The 26,917-nt window shown below is 38.1% G+C and overlaps 1 protein-coding gene across 1 annotated transcript in view; it reads left to right on the plus strand.

Moving 5' to 3' along the window:
- The window catches only part of ALKAL1 (ALK and LTK ligand 1), a 43,711-nt gene extending 17,293 nt beyond the window's left edge, over window positions 1-26,418 (plus strand). The window contains exons 2-5 of the mRNA XM_054019315.1: window positions 15,171-15,224; window positions 20,668-20,748; window positions 22,433-22,509; window positions 25,751-26,418. Of these exons, the coding sequence (XP_053875290.1) occupies window positions 15,171-15,224; window positions 20,668-20,748; window positions 22,433-22,497 (200 nt within the window). The 3' untranslated portion in view covers window positions 22,498-22,509; window positions 25,751-26,418. The remainder of the gene's footprint in view (window positions 1-15,170; window positions 15,225-20,667; window positions 20,749-22,432; window positions 22,510-25,750) is intronic.
- Window positions 26,419-26,917: the final 499 nt, after the last annotated feature.

A 26,917-nucleotide genomic window follows, 5' to 3' on the forward strand; every position in this document is an offset into this window, starting at 1 on the left:
AAGTGTAATATCTTTCAATGGAAAACCTACAAGGCAAGGGGAAAGCATTTGAAAACCATTTTGCTCTCAGGGGAGAGGTCTACAGCCTCACGGTACAGCCCCCAAATGCCAGCGTCCATGGGAAACTGGACTTCAACCTTGCAGATTATGGAGGTTTGCACCATTTTGGGTTGCTCCCCTACCTGGCCTTAATAACAACACCTCCAGAGAAGCCATGCAGTAATTAGTTCTGTCTTCCTAGATCCCCAAAGCTTGGAGGAGGAGTTTAATGCTGATGGGAGTAGCATTAACTCCCACATGGATTTGTCTGCAAATCCAATATTTATTTATCATGTTTGGAGGGGAACATGCTATACAGAGCTCCTGCTCCTAAGCCTAATCCTCACTCCAGCATGCCACCTTTCTCCCTACAATGCAATTTTGGCACTTTAACTATGTGGTGTTTGTGTAGAAGGATGAATTTCTAATCAAATGCCTCATTCCATGAAGCCATAGTTCTCTATTTCTTTACCTTTAGAATATATTGAACTGAAGCTTTAAAACACACTTATTAATACAATTATTTAATAATAATATTTAATAATAATAATTTTATTCAAAGCATCTGATGTTGGAAGTCACAGTGTGTGCCTAACACCTTGCACCTTGAGGTGAGATTAATGGTCCTGATCTTTAGTTCAGGCCAAGAACTGCATAGTGCAGCGGGTACTATGCTAGCCGCCTGCTGGAATGTTGCTTGTGTACTCTGACTGCCAAAGGCTCTAAAGGGGAGATTGAGCAGCCAGGATCAAAAAAGTTTAAGGAATCCCTGGCCCTGCTGCCTTTTCTCAGCCATGCCCCTACGCCAGTAGCATAGGTTATGGGTGGCATTTGATCTACTGGGGTGATCCATCTATGGCTGACCCTGCAGACTTTAGGGCTGTTGCCCAGTGATCCGGGGAAAAGTGACTGAACCTGAAGCAGGATCTGGACCATTTTTATTGGTCGAGTACAATCAAGTAGATAATAGTCATGGCTGTTACTAATTCTTTTGGGCTTAACACACTGGATAAGCAAATACTTTGAGTCTAATTGTTATTTTATACCACTCTGGCAGTGTAAAGTGTCCTTAATATGGGTGCAAATGTAATTTGTGTTCACTTTGAAGCACTTTTAGGCTAACAGAGCAGTCTAAAGGTGTAAATGAGAATCTGGCCCTAAGCTTTAAGTGTAAGGATTCCTTATAGACTGGTATGTCCTTTATTTAGATATTCAGTCTGGATTACTAATTACTCCAACTGCACCATTACTGTTCTAATTCAAAGAAGAAATAGAAACATTTCTAAAATAAGCATAGGAAATGTCAAGTACACTAAAACATTACCACCTACACTGCAAGTAAACTGGAGCCTAATATGTCTCATTACTTTAAATAACTTGTCCTTTTAAAGCTTTATAAGCAGTTCATGTTTATAGTAAATCAGGGTTTGTTCAAAATGTAATAAATAATTTTTGTTCCACCATCAGGTATGCCTGCTACTTTTTCTCATAAATAGCTAGGGTATCCTATCCTCTCTTTTTACTAAATCTCTCACTAATGCTCTCAGATTGTGCTCAGATTAATATAGCATCTAATAGATTAACATAACATAATGCTTTCACTCAACTTAATTTGTGTGTTGTATATATAATTGTCTCAATGCCTTTTTTAAATGTAAAAAACAGGCATATACTTGATAAGAGGGCTTTTAAAGCACGTATCTGCATTTGGAACTCTGACCCAGGAGAAAGAGGAATAGTTTACTAGGGAGCTTTAAACTGGCATCCAAATGATGCTTAAATTCAAATTCATTGTTTGGTATAAGTAGACTCATGATAAAAAATTATGGTCACTAAAATATTTTTTTCTTCATTTTGCTTAATATAAAACCTGCAAAACTGCATACATCTAAATTTACTTACATTGGAATATTTTTAAACTGCTTGCTGGGAAGGCCAATCTAGTATAAAGTGGGGAAAAAAGTGTGTGTGTGTGTGTATGTGTGTATATATGTATATAGTAAGTTTGGTTTATTTCATTCTCCTGCAAAACTGATGGATTGAAGCAGAAGCTTACAGTGGAAAAGAAAGAGAAGTCATGTTTCTTAATGGTCTTTTGTTAAGTGAAACCTCAAAATTTCTGCAGGCTAGGGTTAACTCACACAAATATGCTTTATGAGAGAGACCATAGAAGAATCACTAATAAGCATTGCTATAGCTGTTTTTGTGCTCAAAGACAATTAGCCTTGTAAATGTATCCTGATAATTTCATTGTGGTTGAGGCTGAAGAAGAAGCTGACATTTCAGACTCTCTAAGTCAAGTATTAATGAATGACTAGAAAGCAGCTGATTAGAAAGCATTGGCTTAGAAGAGACCATTGTATTTTGAATATTATTCTTTAATGATTTTTATTTATCTGATAAGTTAACTCATTCACTGGCAAAGGAATCAAAATCCCTTGGCAAGTGAGGGATCATGGCCCATGTAGTTATGAGCTTCATTTGCTGGGCCACTACATGGAGCAGCAGTGCATGCCCCAGAGAATAGAATTGGTTGATATATATAGAAATAAACACAAACATTAAATCAGCCTGAGGTGGCCCATGATCCCTCCTCTGTAATGATGCACATGGGGATCACAAAGGAGAATGGGAGTCCAAGTATGGGGCCAAGTAGGCAGTCACAAGTGGCTAGGTAAAGGTGGTGGCCAAGTAGGGTGACCAGACAGCAAATGTGAAAAATCGGGACGGGGATGGGGGGTAATAGGAGCCTATATAAGAAAAAGACCCCAAAATCGGGACTGTCCCTATAAAATCGGGACATCTGGTCACCCTATGGCCAAGTAAGGGACCCAGGATCAGGTTCTCCTGCCTTCAGAAGGTCATTAAAGGCTAGGTGAAACTCACTGTCCCCTCCTTGCTCCACCATTCTGTTTGTCTGACTAGTGTTTTTGGTGTCATTCCCCGCTCAGATATTTGACTGGGGCCTGGTTTCTTTCAGTTGTGTCTGAACTGAATAGCTCTTGAATTATTAAGAAAACAAAAAAGACTGATTCTCTTTTTTAAGTGACTGGTGCTTAGCACAGTTCACATGCTTTCAGAAGCATAATAAGTGAGTTTCTCTGCAAATTTCCAAATTTCTTTCCATGCTCTACACTAGCATTTCACAACAGGGATACTTAAGTCTACATGTCATTTCTCAAAGTTAAAATTAAAAAAAGGCAGCAATGGAGCAGATTGTGAGCCCCTTTTGTTTCCTTTAAACCACCCTCTTTGTAGATCTTTCTGTTAGGGTGGCTCCCAAACTGACGTATGGAGAACAGTAGTTAACCACAAGACGTGCCCCAAGACATGCTCAGTGAGTAATCATTTGTATCCATTTGAATGTTCTGTAATATGCCAGTGCTACTGAATTGTGGATTTTCTTCAAATCTGAGGGATTAGGATCTTGATTGGCAAGTATAAAATCTATCTTCATGCTCCTCTCAATGCACCTGAATGAGTTATCTCTTGGGAGGTAGTTTATTTGGGGTTACAAGTGTCATGACATAGTCTTTCAACGTGGTGGTTGGTATCTTGAGCAGCCTCTGAAAAATTCAGCTCCTTCTTAGAATGGGTCCTAAAAAGTAGAAGCGTAGATTCCTTTGGTTGCACACTTATTGGATACCTTCTTATTTGTTAGGCATGGGGATATGCAGATATAATTTTTAGATTCTCAGTTGCACCTTGTATCTTGCTGGGCGGAGCTGCGGGGTTGCACCAAAACAGCCAGTTGCAGTTCCCTCATCATATCTGGCCTCATCTTAGTTTAAAACAGTCTCAAGGCTACTCTAAAGCCTCAAGAGATCAGTACACAAACTGAGAATAACTAGAGTACAGTGGTGCGCTAGTCATGCCCCTTTCTATGCCAAGGACTGAAGGGGCCAGAGGGAGGGAATATAACATAGAAGATGACTATACAAACCTGGAAACTCACTCATTCTGGGGGAATCTCCAACTGGGAAAATCTACTGGTATTATGTCCTTTGTGCCACCAGAGCAGAGAAAAAAAGGCTGGACTGAAGAAGAGAATCTGGCTCAATGAACTTAAAATAAATATCAGCTGTTAGAGCTCTGACTTAATTGTTTTGCTAAGTAGATCATTTGAATTACACACAGATTAGGGACCCGTTCTTGTTTCCACTGAAGTCAAAGGGAGCAGGATCAATCCCTAAATCTGCTACTACAGTAATGTCTTTCAGCAGCCACAACTGTATCACATGTGAATATTACATCTTTAGGAAATATATCTATCAGGCACCCCACACAACTGCAACTGATGCTTTGCAGTTTATTGCTCTAGACATAAGTCAGTTATCTAAAACAGTGTATTTTTTTGTCCGTCATTGTTTGGTTGTGATTTTATACAAAGCCTTTTTATAGTTTGATGATATGAGATTTCTAACAATGACATGAATGATTCTAAGTATCATAATATGAACATCAATTTCAATTTCCAGTTTTATGATCATAGATAATCAATAATATTTAGACGGTATCTATTATGATATTAGCAGCATTTTCCTTTTCTCAACACATTCTTATTTTAAAACTCTGATGGAATAAAAATGACACTTGTGTCCTGAATGAAAGCGTTTAGTGTTTTATAGATAACTTGAGTAATTCTCTTGATCTGTTTTTCTTTGATTACATTTCAGTAAAAATGTTTGATCTTTTCCCCCTTAACATATTCATCAGAAATGGTTATTTTCTCTTGAAAACGAAAGATTTAAAGCAAATTTCCTTTTATAAAATTTGCCACCGATGTTACGTGTTTCTTTTGGTATTTTAAAAAAGAATATCAGGGTTGGAAGGGACCTCAGGAGGTCATCTAGTCCAACCCCCTGCTCAAAGCAGGACCAATCCCCAGACAGATTTTTGCCCCAAATCCCTAGGCCCCCTCAAGGATTGAACTCACAACCCTGGGTTTAGCAGGCCAATACTCAAACCAACATCTTATATTAAATAAAAACATTTAATCATGGAGTTTCTGCTGCAATAAGTTAACAATCAGGAGAAAGAGAGCAGTAACTGGAAACTTGAAAAGATCATTTAGGCATAACTAGAATTAAATTTACTCTAGATTTGTTTGATAGTCTTGCATTAAGGAGAGAGAGAGAGTGGGCGAAGCTTTCACATGTGCAATTGAAAATATTTTTCTGCTGCCTAGCTAACAGCCTAGACAAGGCATTACTGACTCAGAGTGAAATACAAGCTGACAGATGACAGGAGGAAAGTATTTGAGAAGATCTACAGTCAATTTATAAATTAACATGTATTGGTATAAATTCTGACTGGAAGGTAAATTAATATAGATATTGTATTTAATTGTTCATAATGTAAATGAGCTGAATATCTAGAAATGACTTAATACAGTGGCAAGTTTCTAGAGGTGGTTGGAAAACAGTGGGGGGAAATGTCTGAAATAGTTAGAGAAATTCATAGGTGCTGTCTTCAGACAGCTTTTATTTTCCTTTGTACTTTTCTTCAGTATAATAGGAGAGCTGGCCCTTAAATGAAATCGGGCTCAGTGCTTTTGTTCTAGTCCAGGTGCACCCTACTTTCATGTAATGAGGAGGGTGGGTTGCCCCTGGGAATTATAAATGAGAGTTCAGAATGCTGAGAGGGGAGGCTAGAATCAGGGACGCCCAAAGGATTCAGGAGGCCTGGGGCAAAGCAATTTCGGGGGTCCCTTCCATAAAAAAAAGTTACAATACTATAGAATACTATATTCTCGTGGGGGCCCCTGTGGGGCCCGGGGCAAATTGCCCCACTTGTCCCCTCCTCCTCCCCCCGGGCCTCCATAATGATGCCAGGAAGGGAAAAAACCCTCCAGATGCTTGCCATTTTGGGCCAACAAGTGTAAATTCCTTTCTGATCCCCCCCAAAAGAAGTGATTGATCAGATCTGCAACATCCTGGAAGCACAGCTCCAGTATACTTCAACTATAGGGAGGGAGATCATGCCAGCAACAGTGTTGAGATGGCCACCAGACACATAGCAGGGGTTTCAATGGAGGGAGGGGGTGCATGAGAGCCAATAAGCTTCCCTCAACACCCCCTGACTAACCAAAGGCAGAGAATCCCCTCCTCCCAGGCACATTCCCAGGTGTAATTTAAGGCACAAATTGCTCTCCTGTCCCCTTCCGAGGAGTTGGCCATCCCACCTCTGGTACAACCAAAAATTCTTCTTGCTGAGAAAGAGGGAGGGACATTTTGTTTGTCTCATCATTTCTGAAGAATTCATCTAGAGATTATTGAAGTGCTACTGTAGACCTTATTCAACCTTGCCTTTCACCTTATGTAGTTATTTACACTGGTGTAAAGTGAGTGTAGAATTCTACCATTCTGATTTGAAATGAGTAACTGTGAAACAAAATAAAATGCAGTCAAAAAAGTACGCACAGGCATACTTAAGTAACTTCTCAGATCAGATTCACTTTAGTACTGTGCAGATCTGCTGGTCTCAGAATGACATAATGGGTCAAATTCATCTCTGGTGCAACTCCGTTGATTTCGGCAGATTTACCTCAGGGATGAATCTGGTGTATTATTTTGCGACTAAATGTACCCACTCAATATAATACGTTGTCCTACAATTAAACCTCTACACTTGTAATGTTAACCTCTTTAGAATTCCTGATTTTTTTTTTCAGCTGAACAATGAGTGAAATCTATATGAAATAGCCACACTAGTGTACTTATTTGTACATTATGCTTATTTAAAAAGCACTTTAATCTGGGGGAAATACTTACACATTTATTTTGATATTACATTCATTTGTTTAGTTTTGGCTTTTTTTTTTTTTTTGTAATTTAGCATATGACTATTGCTAATAACCAATAACATTTTTGTTTAAAGAAAAGTTTATCATACAAACATCCTATGTTATTTTTGTTGGCTGATTCCTCAGGGAAGTTATACGTGCTGAAATTTGGACAGCACTAGCCGTTATCATGTCACAAAGACAGGATTACAACTTTGCTTCATGGACACCAAGTCAGAAAGCTGGGTTATAAATTATCCACGGAGGTAACAGTAATAGAAAATGGAAAAGAGAAATGCAGGTAAAGTCAGTTTGCATTTTCCTTGTCTGTTCTCTTCTAGTTTTTCTGACTGTGAAAGCCACTGTTGAGGGACTAATTTCTCTACAAATGTCAACAGACCTTGTGTGTCCCCTGCTTGCATGAGAGAGGGGAGCCAAACATTGGAAATCTGGGCTTGGGAAGGCACAAATAGCGAGAGCATTGATAGGCAGCAGACCTTAAGTATGCTCTTAAAGGGAACTGATTCAAGAATAGCAGTGCAGAGGTAAGGGGCCTCCTAATGGAAGCAAGTTAAAGGGACTGAAGTCTCTGCCTCTTGGACAGGAGGGGAAATCCAACTTTTCCACACACCCCTCCAACAGAAGAACAAAGAGGAAACTCCACAAATCAAAACTCTAGGATTTGGAACTCCACTATGCGGGAACAACTGGCATAGTAGAATATGGGGCACCATGTTAAGTGTAATATCTCACACAAATGGTTTCATATACATGCTGTAAAAACAGCACTCGTGATCCTCTCCTCTTGTTGGAGACTGTAGAAAGTCTTCTTCAACAAACTTATTTAATGTTAAAGAGGGAAGAATTCTATGTGCCTGGGGTCAATGGCTTGGTATGTTAATAAATATCAATCATTTAGAGTTGTAAAACATATCCACAAAGAACACCATAAAAGACATATGATTTAGCAGGGTGCTATTTATGAAACAAACACGGGCTATGGCACATTGGGAGGAAGTGTTATTTGGGGCATTTCAAGTTTAATCTCATGTGATTATTGTGCAGCTCCAGTCAGCTATTTTTTTTATTGCATCCTAACACATTAGCAACAAATAACACTGATTAATTCAGAAACTATCCCTAGTTAGGTAACTGAAAAAAGGATAAGTAACTCTTTTAAGAACAATGGTTATAGTGTCCCCTTCTGCATAAAGATCGTGGGAGGAAGAAATTAATTCTATAAACCCAGAACTAGTTCCCTGTGTGAAGATTCTAAGGCATCAAACCCCGTAGGGGAAGAATTTGGGGCTGTACAATAGGAACCAGGATCTGGTATCATGTCCAAGAGGAAACTGGAGATATCCCTTCAGAGAGACTGGCCATCTGTGCTTTATCCCATCTCGATCTTCTCTAGACAGCATCGCTTGTCCACTAGTACCTTTGCTCCTTGTGGGGCTCCTGCTAATTAAGAGTGAATGCTGCTCTGAATGGCAATAACATTTAGTGGGAAATTTGCTGGCAGTAGTGTGAATTTCTCAGCAGATCAGGATATGCCTCATCTGAAACCTCCTCTCCTTCCCTCCACATCCAGAACCTTGCGGAACCCTCATTTTACCACCTAGTATTCAGTTGGAAAGGGGAAAAAAGGAAAAACTGTGACAATACCTCCATTTCTGTCCCAATTTTTCACATTTGCTGTCTGGTCACCCTATATATAAATGTAGTGCTCATGTCAGCGAGTGACTGATATTACTAGCATGAATCATCCATAGTGCAGGAAAGCATTGTCAGGCTTTGCATATGCAATTACACTCCAGTCCTGATTCACATCATGCCCCTACTGTTCTAGTCTTTGGCTCTTTAATGACTCGTTACTGAATAAAGACATTCTGGTACTATACGTGTGCGTGTGTGTGTGTGCACATGTGTGTGTTCATGTAATAGTGCTCCTAACTAGAGCTGGGAGAATAGGGTATAAAATGTCCTTCCTTCAACATTATTAGAATTTTCTTGGCCATGTTCATACCCCCTTTGATGCTCACTTTCTATGAACATCAGAAAATGTTACTCAGAAAAAAACCACAACAAGTGAATTCACTAGCTTGAATATGTACAGAAGCAAAATTTAAAATGTGGATAAACAAATAGGCAGGACGTAAATGCATTAATCTAATAAGGAAACAACAACAATGCCATGTGGCTTGGGTGACAAATCACAACCAACTATCACAGTTTACATTTTGAATATTCTCTATGCCTAGAGTAAATATACTGAATACAGATTTGTTATACAGCAAATAAACCCACCAGGTTGGTGCTGTGTTCAAAGATATTGCGTAAGTAGAAAAGGAAAATAAATTAGTCAAATGCTTCATTGTGAATTAGTCACTACACTTGACTCACAGCTTTCATCCCCCCAAACAGACTTTTATTTGGAGAGCTATAGGAGTGGCTGTGGTATATAAGTTCATGATATTCTATTGAGCAGACAGTGGGTTTTTTTGTTTTGTTTTATTATTGATTTATTCTGAGTCATGTATTAAGATGAAACCAGCCAATCCATTTTCACTTGTGGTGTCACCAGTAATAGACCACCCTTAGAAAATGATAAAATATTAGTTAACTTCCTTAAATCTTCATTATACTACAATCCAGTGCATTGTCATTTTGAATTTCAAACAGATTTGTACTACTCATGGGAAGGAGATCTTCTTTGGGTATAACATTATCCCTGCTGAGTGTCAAATCATTTCCCATTTATCCCCCATAAAACATAATACACATACCAAACCCTTCAGTCAATGAGAGTTGTGCATGTTTCTTAACACAAGATATATACAGTGCCTCCTCTTAAACAAAAATAGAGATTTCACTTAGGTTGATGGAATCAATGATGTATATACTAGGTGTGGGGGGGAGGGGAAGAGGGGGCAAGAAATCTACCAAGTTAACTATGCATTTATTAGTTGCACCAAGGTTTTAGATTGTGAGTATCTGGAGAAAGAAAGAGATAAGCTCAAAAATAGAACAAAGACTGAAATAGATCTGGGAGGCAACATGAATGGATTGATTGACAAGTATTGAACTAGACAGTTGAGATGAATATTTTCTCATTTAGCAGCCCTCATATTGCAGGGAGTTCTATGCCTTCATGTACACTTGCTTCAGGAAGAGGATTTCAGGCCATTTACAAATGTGGGACCCTGGGCAACATGATTCCCCAGAGTGAACTAGAGCCAGAAACTATCATTAAGGAAAGTGTATACTGTGATATTGTACAATGAGAGCACAGTGCACCTACTGTGTAAATATAATTTCTCAGTAACAAACTCAAAATATAATCCTAGCAACAGTCTGCAAGGAATGCAAGAATGTGCAAAGAGGTGTATCCTAGAGTTGCAAGAAACCAATACTGCCTGAATAAGCTATGCAGTAATCTGTGCGGCAAACTAAGAACCTCCATAGCCATTGTGTCAGGAACTGAAAAGGTGACGGTTCCCACAATGTGTGATATCCTGCCAGAACTTTCCAGGCTAAATATGATGTCGGAACTGGGTTTTGGCACATAGGGCTGAATAGAGTCTACCTAGGACTGGACTATGCATTTCCCTTTGGTCACCACCTGAGAGAGTCTGCAGGATTTCCAAAATAATGGATGAGGAAATATTCCTCTAAATTGTCACATTGAATGATTTGACTAATTAACTGGCATTGGCAATATTTTGCTTTTAGCACTGTAACACTTTCTATTTACATAAATTTGTTTAAACTTGGTGTAGCAAGATCTAGACAATCTTACAATAACTTTGTTTCATCTTGGCATTGTAATATTGTCTTAATTGGCTATCCATGGGCTCTCTAGACATCATGGGATGTTTTTGCTGAAGAAAACCCCCATACAAATGAATGGGGAATTTCTGTTGTGACAAAGAATGCTACTGAATTTTACTATCGAGGATGTTCTAATATGTTTAAAATCAGAATATCTTCTTGGCCATTTTAAAGTTTTATTCCTAAACCAACAAACAAGTTCAGTCCACATTAAGAATAAGAGCTTTGCAAAATCTTTTTTTTACACCCCATCCCCTTTATAGTTAAACAATAACAATGACAACAAATACAACATAATAAACAGTATCATGAATTGAAATAATCTTTTGGAGCAAGTGTTGCTTGGATTTATGGCATACCTGCCAAAATGTGATTTGAGATGACTGAGCATCAAGGTTTATAGTGGAAGAGACCGATTCTCATTTTCTAGCTGCAATACTGGTGCTAGGAAAATACACAAAAAAGAGCTTACATAGAGCTTAAAATACCATAGTTGTAAAAGACTTTGAAGTCCAAATATGTAGAAATAAGTCCAGAGCTTGTAAACATTTGGTTCTTTTTTAAGGCAGATATTCTTAATTTTATATTTTTGTAAGATTATCATTCACAGAGGAGTAAGCAGAGACAATGCTAAATATTTCAGTGGAGGGATTCAAAGATAGAAGTGATGATTCTGGGATTTTGTGTAAAATCCATAAAAAGTATGTTCCTATAAGCAAGGTAGGTGTATCCATTGGGCTCATGACAAGTTGTCATTGCCTCAGTCAGTTACCCGAAGTCTAGGTGCCTCTAAACTAGATTAATAGAAAAAATACTACTGAAACACTAGTGCAGGATCTGTTCCAAATGATTTCTTAGTAATGGAATTCATTTGGCTTCAATAGAACCACAAAATAAAAACCTTCTCAGGCATTTCTCCTGAGAAATAGGATGAAACAAAACAGCTTTACATGTTTGGTCATATAACCAGAGTGAAATACCCCTTGCTTTCTGTTTGAATAATAATTTATTTAAGATTACTTACACAATATTTACAAAAGTAAATGCTGTACAGTAATGATCACTAGAGACTTGCACAATGTAATGTTCTATAACCCAGACCTTGGAATGCAGAAAGTGAACATGGAGTCACTTGTTTTGTTGTAGGAAGAAAATAATGGAGTACAGTATAATACAAAAGGAAAAATATGTGCTGGAAAGCTTAAAGAATCTTGTGTCCTACTGTAGATATTCTGAAATATTGGAGGTTCTTACATTTTGGATATAATTCCAAACTTAAAGAAGCTAAGTGCTGAATATAGTAAAGATGGCAAAACCATTTCCATTCTAAGCTCCTGTTTAATATGCTTATATATTTCTGGGGATTCAGCCACAGTGCAGTAATTTTCCTTGCATATAGAAGGTGGATTTTTTTCATTGGCTTTTTTTTTTTTTTAAGTTTGAGGAAAATCCCTTCATTTGGTTACTAATGTGGCGGTTCATTGTTATAGTAGGTATCTGGGTACCTCAAAAACATTAAACAATTTATTCTCACAAAAGGAAAGTACCTGTGTTAATTTTACAGATGGGAAACTGAGGCACAGGAAGATTAAATGACTTCTCCAAGTCACACAGGAAGTCTGCAGTAGAGCTGGGAATTGGACTCTAATGTCTGGAATCTTAGTTCAATTCCTTAACCACAGTTATTACTGTTATTTATTATCTATATTAAAGTAACACGGAGAGGCCCAACCAAGGCCCAGGGCCCCATTATGCTAACAACAGTTCAAACGGAGTAGAAAAGAGTTCATGACCTCCTGAGCTCACAGTGTATCTAGACAAGACAAAAAATGAGAAGGGAGACAGAGGCAAAGTCATGCACAAAATCTGTGGGGTAGAGCTGAGGAAAAGCCTAGCTCTCAGTTCCCATCTGGTACTTTAACCACAAAACCATCATTCCTGCCCCAGGCATCAGAGCAATTGTAGAACAGTTCTAGCATCACTACTCCAGCCTTAGTAATTTTCATGACCATCACCACCTGTGGAGGGGGAAAGGAGGGGCAGGATTTGCCCCCGTCGTGCTTAATTATCTAAAGGAGACTAGACATCCAAGATGAGAGATTCCACTGGAACCAAGAAAGAAATCCCTAAGTAAAGAAGATTTCTTATGATTATTAATTGGGATTATACTAGGGATGGAACTCTTGCTTATATTATACAAGTACATGTCATTATAATTCACTTGTAACTTTGCCTATCAATATAAAAGAGAAATGTAAGATTATAAATCTATGCATAAGATGTTGCATCATGTCTGTTCTATATCAGAACATAAATGGCTTAGTATCCTATACCCATATATTTGTGATGGTTAAATAGTACTTTGATTATATTTGACCTCCCTATGCCACATTCTCTTCATGTTCAAAGAGTAAAATATATATGCTGCTTACCCATATAAAAATTTCATTTGTATCTTCCACACATAGGATACTATTTTGCTGTATTTATGCCTAGTGCAGCTCCATAGTAAGCATAATTTAAACAAAACTTTGCAAATATAGATCATTTCTACTACACAATGCTGTTTCCCCTTCATGAAATGAATATGCATCTAAGGAATTTACCTTGCCTTTAAAAGGTGATGCATACTATGTGAAATGTTACTAACACTGTTAACAAGAGCTGGTTGCAAGCCTGGCTAAAATAGCGTAGAACTCTTGTCTTGGAAATTTTACACCAACTTTTGGAAGCTTACTCCTTGTCAAGATTCTGCTTCTGCCCTCTGTTGTTGGTTCCATCGTATACAACTATCAAGCAAGGGCTTGATTTCATTTAATTTAAAGTCCTTTGGGAATATGGCTTTATTTTTATTTATTTATTTATTTATTTATTTATTTATTTGGGTAGTCCTTTAAACCCTGGTGGAATTTGATGATCTTTGGTGTTGGGAATTTTGAAAACATGCCTGCTTTTAAAACTGAGAAGACTTGACTAAAAAGATGGGAATTAACTCTCTTAACAATAGTACCATCATGCTGACTCTCATTGTTAGCCTTATAGTCTGGCCATACTGCCTTAAAATTGAGAACTGCTGCAGAGTAAAAGTTACTGTTGCTCCTCTAGTGCTACCAGTTAGTTTCAGGTAGAATTGCTGATGTTAGCAGGTGCAGTTGGGAAAATGCTACCAAAAAGACTGAGACTATTCACATTTGTAATACAAATTAATTTCAGCTGTGTTTGTGGCTTGTGCGTGTGTGTGTGGTCACTTTCTGTGAATATTCTAGTGAAATGAAAGTAAAGGCCCTTTTCACATTTCACTGAGAATAATTTTAACCCCCCTGAAATGTCATGAAAATAACCTCAGTGTGCCGGGGGGGAAATGAATTGGCCAACCAACGAAATCCATGTCAGATCAGGCTGGGATTTTCCAAGGCACCTATGGCAGTTAGATGCCTAAATCTCATTGAAATTCTGTAGGATTAGGGGACATAAATGCCTTTGAAAACCACAACCTAAAAATACAGTCCCTTCCCACCTCTGCCCCCGTTTAGCCAAAAAAAAAAAAAAAAACTCAAACCAAAATCCCTGCCCAGAGTCACTAACAATTTATTTTGGCAGATTGCTGCTGCCTTCCAATCTATGAAAGGGAACATGCTTTCTGTCATTAGTTGAATGGGAGTTAATTCAGACCAGATCTGGGTTCATTGCTGATAATATAACAAAACTTAGGTAGAGCCATTTCCTATTGTTTGTCTGTGGGTACTGGGTAGAGAGCAGCATAAGAATACAGAGACTTTAACACTATATAAACAAGAAGGAAATTGCTTATAGCGCCTAGACCTGTTTGGTGACAAGTCCATAATGTTAACTCCTAATTTGTCTACTTATTAGCATGCATTTTGTGATCCAAATATTTACTATCTGATACAATGATATTTAAAGTGTAAATCGAGTAATGCAGAGATATAAGGAATGCATGATGGAGAAGGGGCAAGATCTCACCCCTACTGACATCGGGGGAAAAGCTCCATTTACTTTAATGGGAATTTAATCATGGTCTAGGTGCATTATGGAGTGTTTTCCCCTTCCTCCAAAGGCACAAGTTGTAGGTAACTTAAGAACAAGATACTGTATTTGGCTTGTATCTATCTAGTTTTTTATATGACCCCAGTCACTGTGGTACCTGAGTACTTACCGTGTAGCACAGCATTCCTGTGTTTAGATTGTGGTCTTTCTAAAAAAGTATGGTTTAACTCTACCAAAAGATATGGATTTAATTAATACAGGAATTACTGGGTGAAATTATATGGTCTGTTTTACGCAGGAGGTCATCCCTTCTGGCATTAATCTATTGACCTATGAATTATTTGGAAAAAATATTGAAGCTAATTTAATGAACTATATATCATATCTATGAAACTGAGAATGCTTACTAATATGGGAGGTTATTGTGTGCATGTACAGCATATTTGTGTACACATTATTCTCAGTTTATTGTAATAAAAGTATCATCTGTATACTTTTTTTTCTTCAGAAATATTTCCAAGAGATTCCAATTTAAAAGACAAGTTCATAAAACACTTTACAGGTAAGGACAACTCTTTGCTTTAATTCGTGAACATGAGTATATTCTAAACAGGCATGAAAAACTAGTTACATAGCTAATATCATTCTTAATGTCTGGTTCTGAATTTAACACTTGTGAAATTAAATTGAGGCTGGAATTTTCAAAAGAGACTAGGAGAGTTCAGTCCCTATATCTCACTGGATTTAAATGAACAGCTTGCCAGTGCTATTGATGAACAGAATATATCCATATACTGCAAAATATATATATCAAATTGCCATTTGCAATCTGATATGAGGGGAACGAGGTATACATGAATGTAAATCATATCTGCTTTCTCTTGATAATATTTTGAAAAGTCACCTTGAGTTCATCTCTAATTTTACACTATTCTGTCCTTGACCATAAAGTTATGTCAGAGCTACCTTACTGTTCTTATTTTCAACTTCATTAGTATTATGGCTGTTTCTGGGCTCTGTTTATTGTTGATAGGTAGGCTCAGAAAGCTTACTAACATTTAATCAATAACAAATTAAACATCAATTTCACTATACACACAAACCGATGACAAAATATTTCCATCGATGATAATTGAATTGCAAATAGGCAAAGTAGGGAAAATGCTACCTGGGAACTTATTCGAGTCAAAATGCAGTGCTTTAGACTTTTGAATTAGGTTTATTACAAAAGAACTAGCAAACAAGTAGTAAAACAGGTATGATTTGTTGATTTAAAGATTTAAGTGTGTAAATGTTGACATGTGTTGTTGACAATTTGTTTTAACAGATTATAAAGCTTAAATGTTTTGAATTTCAGTGTCTACTGTCATTAAATAATTGTGACTACACCATAATTTTATGTAACTGAACATTTAATCAATACAAATCTAAAAAAATACTTAAAAATAAACATCAATATTATCTGTCAAAATTAAAAAAAAAAATTGAATTCTGCCAAGCTTATTTATAGGCAATTCTATGTCACTTATCAGCCTAAAAGTGAAGTGCCTCTTATCTCTGTTCTTATCATGTTCAATCACACACAGGACCATGATTGATCTGTAAATATCAAAGTTTATTTCAAAGTGCAAAAATCAGTACTATAGAATGCAATTTCTTTTGCGACTGTAACCTCAGTAGAAGATACTGTACCCTCTGAATATAAACAATAAGAACTGCCTGATAACAACATGTTTCTGTCCCCTTCATTCCTGTTTCCCATTTCCCTCTTCTCTCCCACTCCTGCAAATGTTCAGGAAATAAGGGGTAGGAGAATATCCGATGAGTGGTGATGGTGAGAGACCTGTAGAGGAGTGCTCCTGATGGGGAGAGGGACAGCTCAGAGGTTTGAGCATTGGCCTGCTAAACCCAGGATTGTGAGTTCAATCCTTGAGGGGGCCAATTAGGGATCGGGGCAAAATCAGTACTTGGTCCTGCTAGTAAAGGCAGGGGGCTGGACTCAATGACCTTTCAAGGTCCCTTCCAGCTCTATGAGATAGCATATCTTCATAAATAAATAAAAAATTATGGGGCATAGTGGACTTCGGAAAAAGAGAAATAGAACAAAAGAGAGGAACAGGAGGTTGGAGGGGAAATAGCAGCAACCAAATGAATTTAGAGAGAAGCCCAGGAGAATGAGATGCAGCTTAGTGCCGCAAAGAGGAGGCTGGAGAGGAGAAGGGAGATGCCGAAGTCCTGGAGGGTAAGGAGGAGCAGGAGATATGACCCCAGGTAGCAGAGGGATGAGATGTAGCTCCAGCCAAAGTGGAAGGTGACTCAACTAGGTGATATAGAGAATTCTCTGCAAGGGTAGAAGGAGGTAGAGGGGCAGCAGTGTGGACTGAGAATATGGGAGAAAGGAGGGGGAAGAGTAGGAGAAGAGACCAAGAGAAACACAATGAGATTCAAAGTCCTGTAGTTCCCAAATGCCACTATCGTGGTGTAAAGGAATCCAGCTGTTCTATGCTTTTTTTGGCTGAATAGAAAAATGTACATTCAACTGATAACCAAATCTCCTTTTACTAATTCTTCCTTAGTTGTTCTTGCTCTAGTTGTAAGAACCCGTATCTACCTCTTTGTTGAAAGATTTAGTGGAGTCAGCTTACAATTTTACCCCTCTTGGACAGGGCCTGCTTCCAGCAGCTTTAACTTTCAATGTCTCTTGCATTGTTCAAGTATTCTGGATACTACTGATGTTAAGAAGTGAGTTGCCTTGGTGTATCATGGGTACTGTTTACCAAGATAGGAGCAAATAAAAAAAAGGAAGGGTGGCCTGAATGACTTAAAATGCATATACTCAAAACACAGTAACATACAAATCAAGTTATTTTTTATTTGTAAATACAACAATAACTCTGAGAAGCAGAAAGCTCCTTCTTTCTCCCCCCCCTTCCCCTTCTCTTTAACCCTCTAAGCTTTCAGTCATTTCAAGCCCCCTTAATCGCCTTCAGAGTTAGTTTAATAAAATGACTTTGTTTTATCTTATCCTGTTACTCTGTGCCAAAGTCCGCCCTTTTTCAATGGAAATCCATTTCCATCTGTTAAAATGTCTTCAGATTCTGAAGTTCTTCTACCAGTGGATTAACAGCAAAATTCAGTAGAATCTTCCCTAACCATTCAGCCTTTCCTTCTAACTCTTTCATATGCCTCTGTAAATTCACCTCTGACTTTTTTCTACATCATTGCGAGATTTCTTTAAAAATAAAAATTAGTTTTGAACATATTTTTACTGGATATTTCATACCGATATTTAGAGGCAAAAGGCAATGCTTCACAGCGCTTGTTACCTAAGTGCTGTCTCCTTCACTCAGGGACAAATGTCCACAAATCTTCAAGGTAAGCACAGTTTAAGGGTAATTCTAGAGTTCTTGATGATTGTGGATTTTTGCAAAGTTGCATCTGCACAGAATGTGCTCTATCACCTGAGGCCTTAGAAACCAATAAAGACATGGCTTTGATCATACATACCGTTGTTATTTCCTAACTAGTTTATTGCAAGACCGTGTACCTGGGCTTGAAAATATGAGCCCTGATAAAATTACAAATGGTGTGTAATGTAGTAGCACATCTCAGAAATACAGATTGGAACCAGCACATGATCTTGTACTTCACTAGTTTCCTATAGAACAATGGGTCAAATAGAAGGTCTTGGTCCATATTTTTAAGGCTCTAAATGATGGGGCTCAGGTTACATAAAGTATTGTCTCACCCTGTGGAATCTCCTTCACTTTTGACTCTTCTCAGGAATGGTAAAATTGTCTACTTTGAGTGAAGCATGTGTGAGAGGAGAGAAGGATTTTCTAGTACCCAGTTTTGGAATTCACTGTTGAAGGAACTAAGACTGATTGCAAACCTTACCGCTGTCCAGTACACATTAAAAAAACAAAAACAAACACACACAAAACCACCACCAGCAAAAGTCTTCGACTTTGCTTTCCTGTGTAGCAGTGCCTAACATGCCCGTTTTATTTATTTTAAAACAACAAGAACTAAAAACACTCATAAGAGTTCTCTTTTGGGGAGGGGAAAAAAGAAAATGTCACTTGACTGATATTAGTCATATTGTTTAACATTAACTGCTCAAATACTGAAGTGGGTACAGTATAAGAACTTAGATGAAATAAAAATCATACCTAAAACAGAGTACATTGGTCAAAAATATCCATGAATACTACAGAACATATGACCAGAATACAGAAGTTAGCGATGGATAAAGGCCCTAAATAGGGCCTGATCCCGAAGCCCTTAATCATTTGAGTCCGTTTCTATATGAGTAGTCCCGTTGAAATTAGTGAGACTATTTACCTCAGTAAGAATTCCTTGCATAAATAGGGAAAGATGGATTAGCCCACAGAACACATAGTCTTTCCACATAGTCCAGGATTATTCCCTATGGTATATTTTGTAATGTTCCCAATTTACATTTTAAAGGTCTCAAGTAATGGGGCCACTTCCCTTGAAAGACTATTCCACAACTTTAGTAGATCTCACCATCATTAAATTTGTCTTGAAATTAAGTCTAAATTTTCAATATCTTAATTTCATCCTATTATTCCAAATTATAATCCTGTTTGCATCACCATAAATAACATGAACCATTATACAGACATATTCATTGTTAGTTTTAGGGCATGCAGAAAAATAATCAACATTTTTTTCATAGTCCATATGCTTCCAAATTAAGAAAAATATTCAACATATCAAATATGACAGGAGATTATGCTCATTTTAAATGTTGAATAAGTACTGTAAGTAAGATTCTTGGACAATAAACACATTAAACAAAGTAAGGGTTTAATTTAAAACCCCAGATGTTCCCTAATATAACAATCAATTTTAAAGATTTTGTTTCATCCTACTACCTTCCTCTGACTTCCTGGCCTATTAGCTACTTTTGGGCTATTTTGATTCACTTTCTCTAACTCTCGAGCCAAGTTCTGAAGTCCTCCTCAGTTTCAGCATATTTGTGTCATGCAAACAGAAGCCACTGACCGTATGCCCAGACTGGGAAGCACAGCTAGGAAGATGTCATGGATCCAAAATAGCAGAGGCAAACCAGTTACTTTCCTTTGGGCCTAACTCTGAAACATAGTGGGTGGTTGAGAATGCATAATACTTTGCAAGAGGCACTTAGGGGCCAATCCTGCAAGTTGCTATCCTATTAAAACAGTTTAATAAAACAAATCTTTAAATAAAATCAAAAAGTCTCCATGCAGCATCTAGAGCAAATTGAAGTTGTAGACTAATTACTTTAGCTTTGCTGGACTTGGGAACTTTATTTGTTTAAAATGCTGCTTCTTTAGAGATAAAAATTATAGCAGCCAAACAATAAACTATATCATATTTATTCCTTTTGGGTTAGACTACTGTATATTGAGCTAAGTGGGCACTGTGGTAGCTACACAATTTGATTTTTTACTTCATTGGAAATTTCACTCCTGGCTTTGGACTTATTTCTGGGACTTCAAGACAAAGAGCTGTTTCACTTTCAAAGGACTGTATTCCTGACACATAGACCATGATCATATCAGTGAAAGAACATATTATAGCACTTCATTACAGTGACTAAATAGAAAAAAAAAAAAAAAAGGAAATAAGGGAAAATTTAATGATAAAAATATATTGACTTTGGAATTTAACATTTCCCACCACCTCCACACCAATTTATATGTAGCTCCCTTTCTGTTATCTTGTGACTTCATAATCAGATTACAATGTAATTGTTTAAATTGTATTAACAGATTAAGCATAATTATATTAAGGCTGTAAAACATTAGCAGTTATGGACTTGCTTTTTTCAACCTGTAGTATCTCAGGCATACACAGATCTGTTTCTGAAGATTGTGTTTCATCCAGAAGAATGTTGGAGCAGGGGGGATTTATATACACGTGAACCAGCTATCAAACAGGCTTTGAAATACTCAAACATTTTCTTTTGTCGCTAACTGCTGTTTGTTATCAAACAGGGCCGGTATCATTCTCAGCTGAGTGTAGCAAGCATTTCCATCGACTCTATCACAACACAAGGGACTGTTCAACACCAGCATGTAAGTAACAGATGAAATGATTTTTAGCTCTAACACCAGTGCTTTTCTATTTATAAACATGCTTGTTTTGCCTTCTAAGGGTATGTCTTCACTATGTAGACTATGCCAGCATATCTCTGTAGTGTAGATGCAGCTGACACCAATAGAAACGTGTGTTCTGTTGGTGCAGGAACACCACCTCCCCAAATGAAGTTAGCTGTATTGATGGAAGGCCTCTTCTGTTAACATAGTTGTGTCTATACTGGGGGTTATGTTGGCATAGCTACATTAGTTGGGATGTGGTTTTTTTCAACTCCCTGACCAATGTAGCTATACAGATATAACTGATATAACCAGGCCTAAATGTGTGCCATTCTAGGCCTGATCATGACCTTTGCTTATATTCAATCCTCACTCCATGGAAAATACACTGGGTCTGATTTGTCTCTCACTTTCATCGGTTTTACACTAGTGTAATTCCATTAACTTCAGTGGAGATGCTCCTAAATAAGACTAATGTAAGTGAGAAGAGAACCAGGCCTCTGAACAATGGCTACATTGTAGAAACAAAATGCCAATTTTTTAGAATAATTTTCTGTAATTACATACACACCTTAAAGAATGAAAGCCAATGAACTCCCAATTTTCAATTCGTTTTTGCAAATAAAAATAATTCCAGCAAGAAGAGAACCATTGCTTTTACTATTTGACAGATTACAGGCCCAGTCCTACAGTCCTTACAGAGCTAAAATTCCCATTTCAAGTCAATGGGAGTTTTACCTGAACAAGGACTTTAAGGCCAGCTGCTAAATCTGTCCGAAAGCTTTGTTTAAGAATTTTTTAATATAAATAATGTACTAAAGGGGGGGGAGAGGGAGGAACTCCTAACAAAGAAATTGTTCTAGTGCAACTGAAAGGAAAAGAGAAGCTGACTGGCAATCAACAGCACTGTTTGTCTACAACATTTAAATTTATTAGTCATGCAAAACCTCACACTTCCAGACATATGACATCATTCTGCAAAGTAGAGAACACTTCTTGTGAGGTGTTGACAGCTTAAGTCCCATCGAACATTAGCACCTCACAGAATCTGGCCTTCAAACAGGACAGAGCAGCCAAGTCCCAACTTGATTAAGTAATACTAGGCCCTAGTTGTCCAATCCTTATGCTGAGTAGAAGTGGGAACATAGTAATCCGGGCCCGATCCTGTAAAGAATAAATAATAAGTTTGTTTGTTGTAATAGACTTACTTCCTCTTTCCTGTAGTGTATAGGAATTGAATAATATCCCTTTAATTGGTTTGTGACCTCACTATCTTCTGTCTCATAAGACACCAAAACCCTGCCAGAACAGGAGTTTATATATGGCCTTGCACGTTATGTATATTTACTAAATACAATTATTTGGATTCACAGAGCCATGTGATCCTTCATATTATATAGATTTTGTAAGGTGCAAAAGACAAAATCTACCCTCTACTTTAATACAATTGTGTATCATAGGTGTGTGATGAAAAGCAAAATTGTAATAAGCTACTGGTATCATTTTGCAACCAGTACAAATCATTTCATGTATTTCTAACAGAAATTTTTTCGTTGTGCAGTTTGCATAAACCTGGTTCCCACTCTGAATATTAATGTTGTTCACCCAGAATACATAGCAATTCCAATTATTTATTGTTATTGTGAATGGTTTTATTTTATAGATTACAAAAGGTGTGCAAGATTACTAACAAGACTGGCAATGAGCCCTTTGTGTACACAACCCTAGAAAATTTGCTGTGTAAGTATCCTTTTTCTTCATCTGATCCTTGTTTACTTTATGACCTAGTAATTTGCCTGATAGCTTTCACCTGTTATCTAGAAAACAAACAGAAATGTGGTAGTGTTTATAACCTGCTGCTTTGGTATTAATGTGCTCTATTTTTGTGCCACAGTTTGAATTTTGCACCTACTGGTGTATCATGGAGGTAGCACATTAATGTACAGACATCTGTTATCCATGCTCCGATGTAGTATTCTTACATTAACTCGTGGCTCCATATGATGTTTCTGGCACTAAATAATTATGGCTCAGATGACCCACTTCCATAAACATATCTGAGAAGGAAACTGGAAAGGTGGGGGAGGGCAGGGAATCTGTGAAGCTCCCTCATAGTATTTCCTCCAGATTCTTCCTTCAATGTGGCAGGGTTTGCTCCTCCAAAGAAAAAAAAAACCCAGAAAGTCTGGTTTCCAACTCACAGTTGCCCTGATATCTGAGAGGATCCCTTAAAGGAACAGTGCAAAATGCCCTGTGCCTTTGCACCAGATCCAGGGCCATCTATAACTCCAAAATCTGCCCCTGGGAACAGGCATGAAGGAGGTGGAATTCATGGAAGTGGAGGTGTTAGGGGAGTATAGAAAACATAATACAACCTGAGGCTTTATTAACTCTTAGGCAGCACTCTTTCTGGATACCAATCCCTTGCCTGTGGTTAAATTATGGGGCACAGTATCACAAATAGGAAGAAAACAATGCACATCTTTGAAAGAATGTCACTCAGTCACACAGACTCTCAGAAGGATGTTTAGAATGTTCAAACTTTTCATGCTGATTGTTAAAAACACTCTGGAGTTACCATAGCTAATAAATATCAAAAACTCTGATATTTGTTTATTTAAATATCTTCTGCTGGTGTTAACTTCTTACTACACCCAAATAATGCTTGCAAAGAAATTTCTACGGGGTAGCATGATTTCCGAAAATATTTCCCCTTAAAAATGTAGTGATAGCCTTAAGATTTAAGAAGCTGTGTCTTTTTTTTGGTATCAAGGTGTCAGTTCAAATTGAAAGGGAACAAGGAAAGAAGAGCAGAATAAAAAGTAGTTGCCTTTGCTGATTTGATTCCCAAGTGAAGATGGGAAGATCCCAGGTGCCCGAGGGCGAGGGGGGGAAGCTTAGAAAAATATGGCAATATTCTAGTGCCAGAAGAAATGAGACAACTCTTTCTTTTATCCCTGTATTTTTTATTTTCCTTGTTTAAACCAGAGTCATCACTATCTCGAGATGCTTTGCACCACTGCCACAGCACACCACTGATTCTAGCCCATTGTCTCCTCACTCTGACTCGAAGCAGGTGTCTTTCCTAACATCTCTCTTCTGTGTATCTCTATTTTTTATTTTCTTCCTGTGTGTTTCTACAATATTTATCTTCCCCTCTATGCTATTCTATTTTTCTTTTGTTTTCTGCTCCTTGTCTCACTCTTACACTATATCTCATTGGTCTGTTTTCCTTCCTCTCTCTTCTTCCTCTTCTCTGCCTCATCTTCCCTCCTCCACATCTTTTTTTACCCCTCTAGCTCACTCTGCAGGATTCCCACAGACAGTTCTATGTTCCCATTTTTCTCTTCACGTGCTCTTCCAACTGGAAGAGCTGAAGACGTTTGCTGTAGCCTCAGTACAGTCCTATTCCCCAGAAAGTTTACTGCCTTCTGCTTTATCCTAAAAATCAGGATAAAGGAGATCAGAAGTGGCTCCTGATTTATGGACCCAGGTGTTCTAATTCACTTGCCAAATGGATAGAAAATGAAGAGCTGATCTGGAGGTTGGAAGGGCAGGCAATGTGAGCAGCTTCCCAGTCACCATGTTCTCTTTAACATGCATTTGGGCTTTCTTTAAAAAAAAAACAAAGTAAAGGTTAGAGGAAAAAGGTAATACAGGACGGCAGTAGAAACATGGTCCGAGTCTTCCTTGCCTCCCTCTCCTCTCCCATGTTCTATCCTCCTGCGGGGGAGATCAGAGCCTGAGTGCCTGCTCTGTGTGCCCCCCTTTTCAACCCTAGTATCTTACAGCAGCTGAGGCTTTTCTCTTGGGCGGGGGCAAGAGGTATGTTTGACCCACCTTCCTCTACCCTACCTGCTACCCATCATGCAATTTGTTTGCTCCCTCGCCATCTGTCTTGGCAGCAGTGGGCAGGACTGGTGCTTCTCCTTACCCCATTAGTTGAGGATTTAATTGGTATGATTGATTCTTCCCCTCCTGCTGGCTCAATAAGGTCAGAGGTAGTGCTCCCTGCAGCAGGTGACAGAGAACCAAAATTGTTGTTGTTCCTGCCTCCCTTGTAGGACCAGCTCCTTGTGTTACATCCGAGAGAGCCCTTTTGGGTTCCTTCATGGCACCAACAGCAGGACTCAGAGGGTCCTAACCTCACCTCAGATATTAAGTACTTTTCCGCCTCCTAATATAAAAAATAGGCCCATCTTAGGATGTAAGTGACCTTGATAATTTTGTTTAACCAGAAACAGCAACTGCAATACAGGGGAGCACAAGCTTGTTCTTCCCCCTCCTTTACATTCCCCAGGAGAAAAGGATGGAGTGGTATTTGTACATTATGGTTCAAGTTTTCCTTTGGAAATCCCAAGCTTTCTTTCCAAAGGTGTATTACACCAACTCTTCCAGGAAGGGATGTACAAAGGTTTCCTCTGCTTCCATTTCAGGACCATGGAGAAGTCTACTGATGCGATACAATATGTGTAGATTGCCTGCTAGGTGACCTGTGAGCTTGGTTAGAAAAATGACAACACTGTAAGGCATTTAGGAACATAGTTTGTATGAAGGATGCTCACGTGGTTGCAATTACAATCTTTATAGTTTTGTCTAATTAAAGTTACTGTGGTTTGTTGCAGAATAGGTAATACACAATGGTACTTGGGAATGGCAATAATGAAGATTTTAATGGCAGCCAATGTATAGAAATGCATTTGTACTGAATGCATGGGAAACTTTCTGGAAAGGTCCAGCATGCACCACTAACTTTTAAACCTCCTCACACCATTAGTCAGGATTTGCAGATGCAAAACTCATTAGTGCTCACAGCAGGGGGGCAAGACCCACCGGCACCACAGAGTTAATCTAAAGGTTTCTTCAAAGCTAGAGGTTTCTTTAGTTCACACAAAATTGTAATTTGTAAACGTATTTGGATTAAGCGGACTGCATCAGTGTTGCACAGCTCTAAAACTAGGTATGCTTGTTCTTCTTGCAGTCCTTTCTACTACAAGAGAACTCTGATTTGCCAAGAAAGTGCCTTGAAATCTTCCCCAAGAAAATAGAAAAGACATCTTGTATCTTTTTGATTTACAGCATTGTTTTGTTACTAGATGCATTTTATTTTCATATGTTGGACATTCCATATTTGTGTGAAGGAAACATTATTTTATTTTAATTTGTAAATTTGTTGCCTATAGCTCAAATAAGCCAATTATTTAAATATATTGTATATAAAGAATAATAATATACTAATTAAATGTTATCATATGCAGAGAGTTGGCTAGTTTTTGCCGTTGATTATCTTGTTCTATTGTATTTACACCATTTTGCTCAGGCTCTTACTTTCATTATTTGCACTAACTTGAAATGCAAAAGTCTATGTAACTGAAATCTGAATAAGCTGTAAGTGGGATGTTCTACTTTCAATGGAAGATATTGTATATTCTGAAGCTTTGTTAATATATAAACATTATATATTATTGCGCATAAGAAAATAATTCCCAGAAATGCACCTTGCTTTCAGGAACATTTGTATAGCTATTCTGGATGATCATCAGTTACATTTGTACTGGCACTTATGGAAAGAGTTGCAAATAATGTAAATACTATAAAAGACTGGAAGACTGCAATGCAGTTTTGGTGGAATAAAGAATATAAAAATAACCTGTTTCTAAGTTGTTTTTATTGACACCTTGGATGGAGTTGGAACTTACAACTAAAGTATTATGTTATCTCTATAGTAACAGAACACTAATGTAATGCTGGTGTAACCCCTTTGGGGTTTAGAGAGCATGGCCCTTTAAATCTTTTTCCTAAGAGGGAGGGGGAGAGTAAGAAAAAAAGGAGGGAAACTCCAGGGGGCAGCGCTGGAGCTCGAGGGAGAGAGAGAGGCAGCCTGCAGGCCTTGGAAAAGTGAAGCAGCAGGGAACCCGCCTGAAGCCTGGGAAGGACAGGGCCGATTGGGGACACCCCAGGACGGGAGCCAGGAGGAGCACTGTGCCAGGGAGGAATTGCCGAGAAGGACAGGCTGGAGCTGGACCCAGTGTCACTGCTGCCCAGAGCTGCATGGGGCTGTGAGTACTGGGGCTTGTGACTCTGCATTGGGGACAAGGAGGGAGGCTGTAGCTAGTTAAGTGGGGAGGTGGTCGCTCTGTGTGGCTTT

The sequence above is a fragment of the Malaclemys terrapin genome, chromosome 2, assembly GCF_027887155.1.
Source record: "Malaclemys terrapin pileata isolate rMalTer1 chromosome 2, rMalTer1.hap1, whole genome shotgun sequence".
NCBI lineage: Eukaryota > Metazoa > Chordata > Testudines > Emydidae > Malaclemys > Malaclemys terrapin.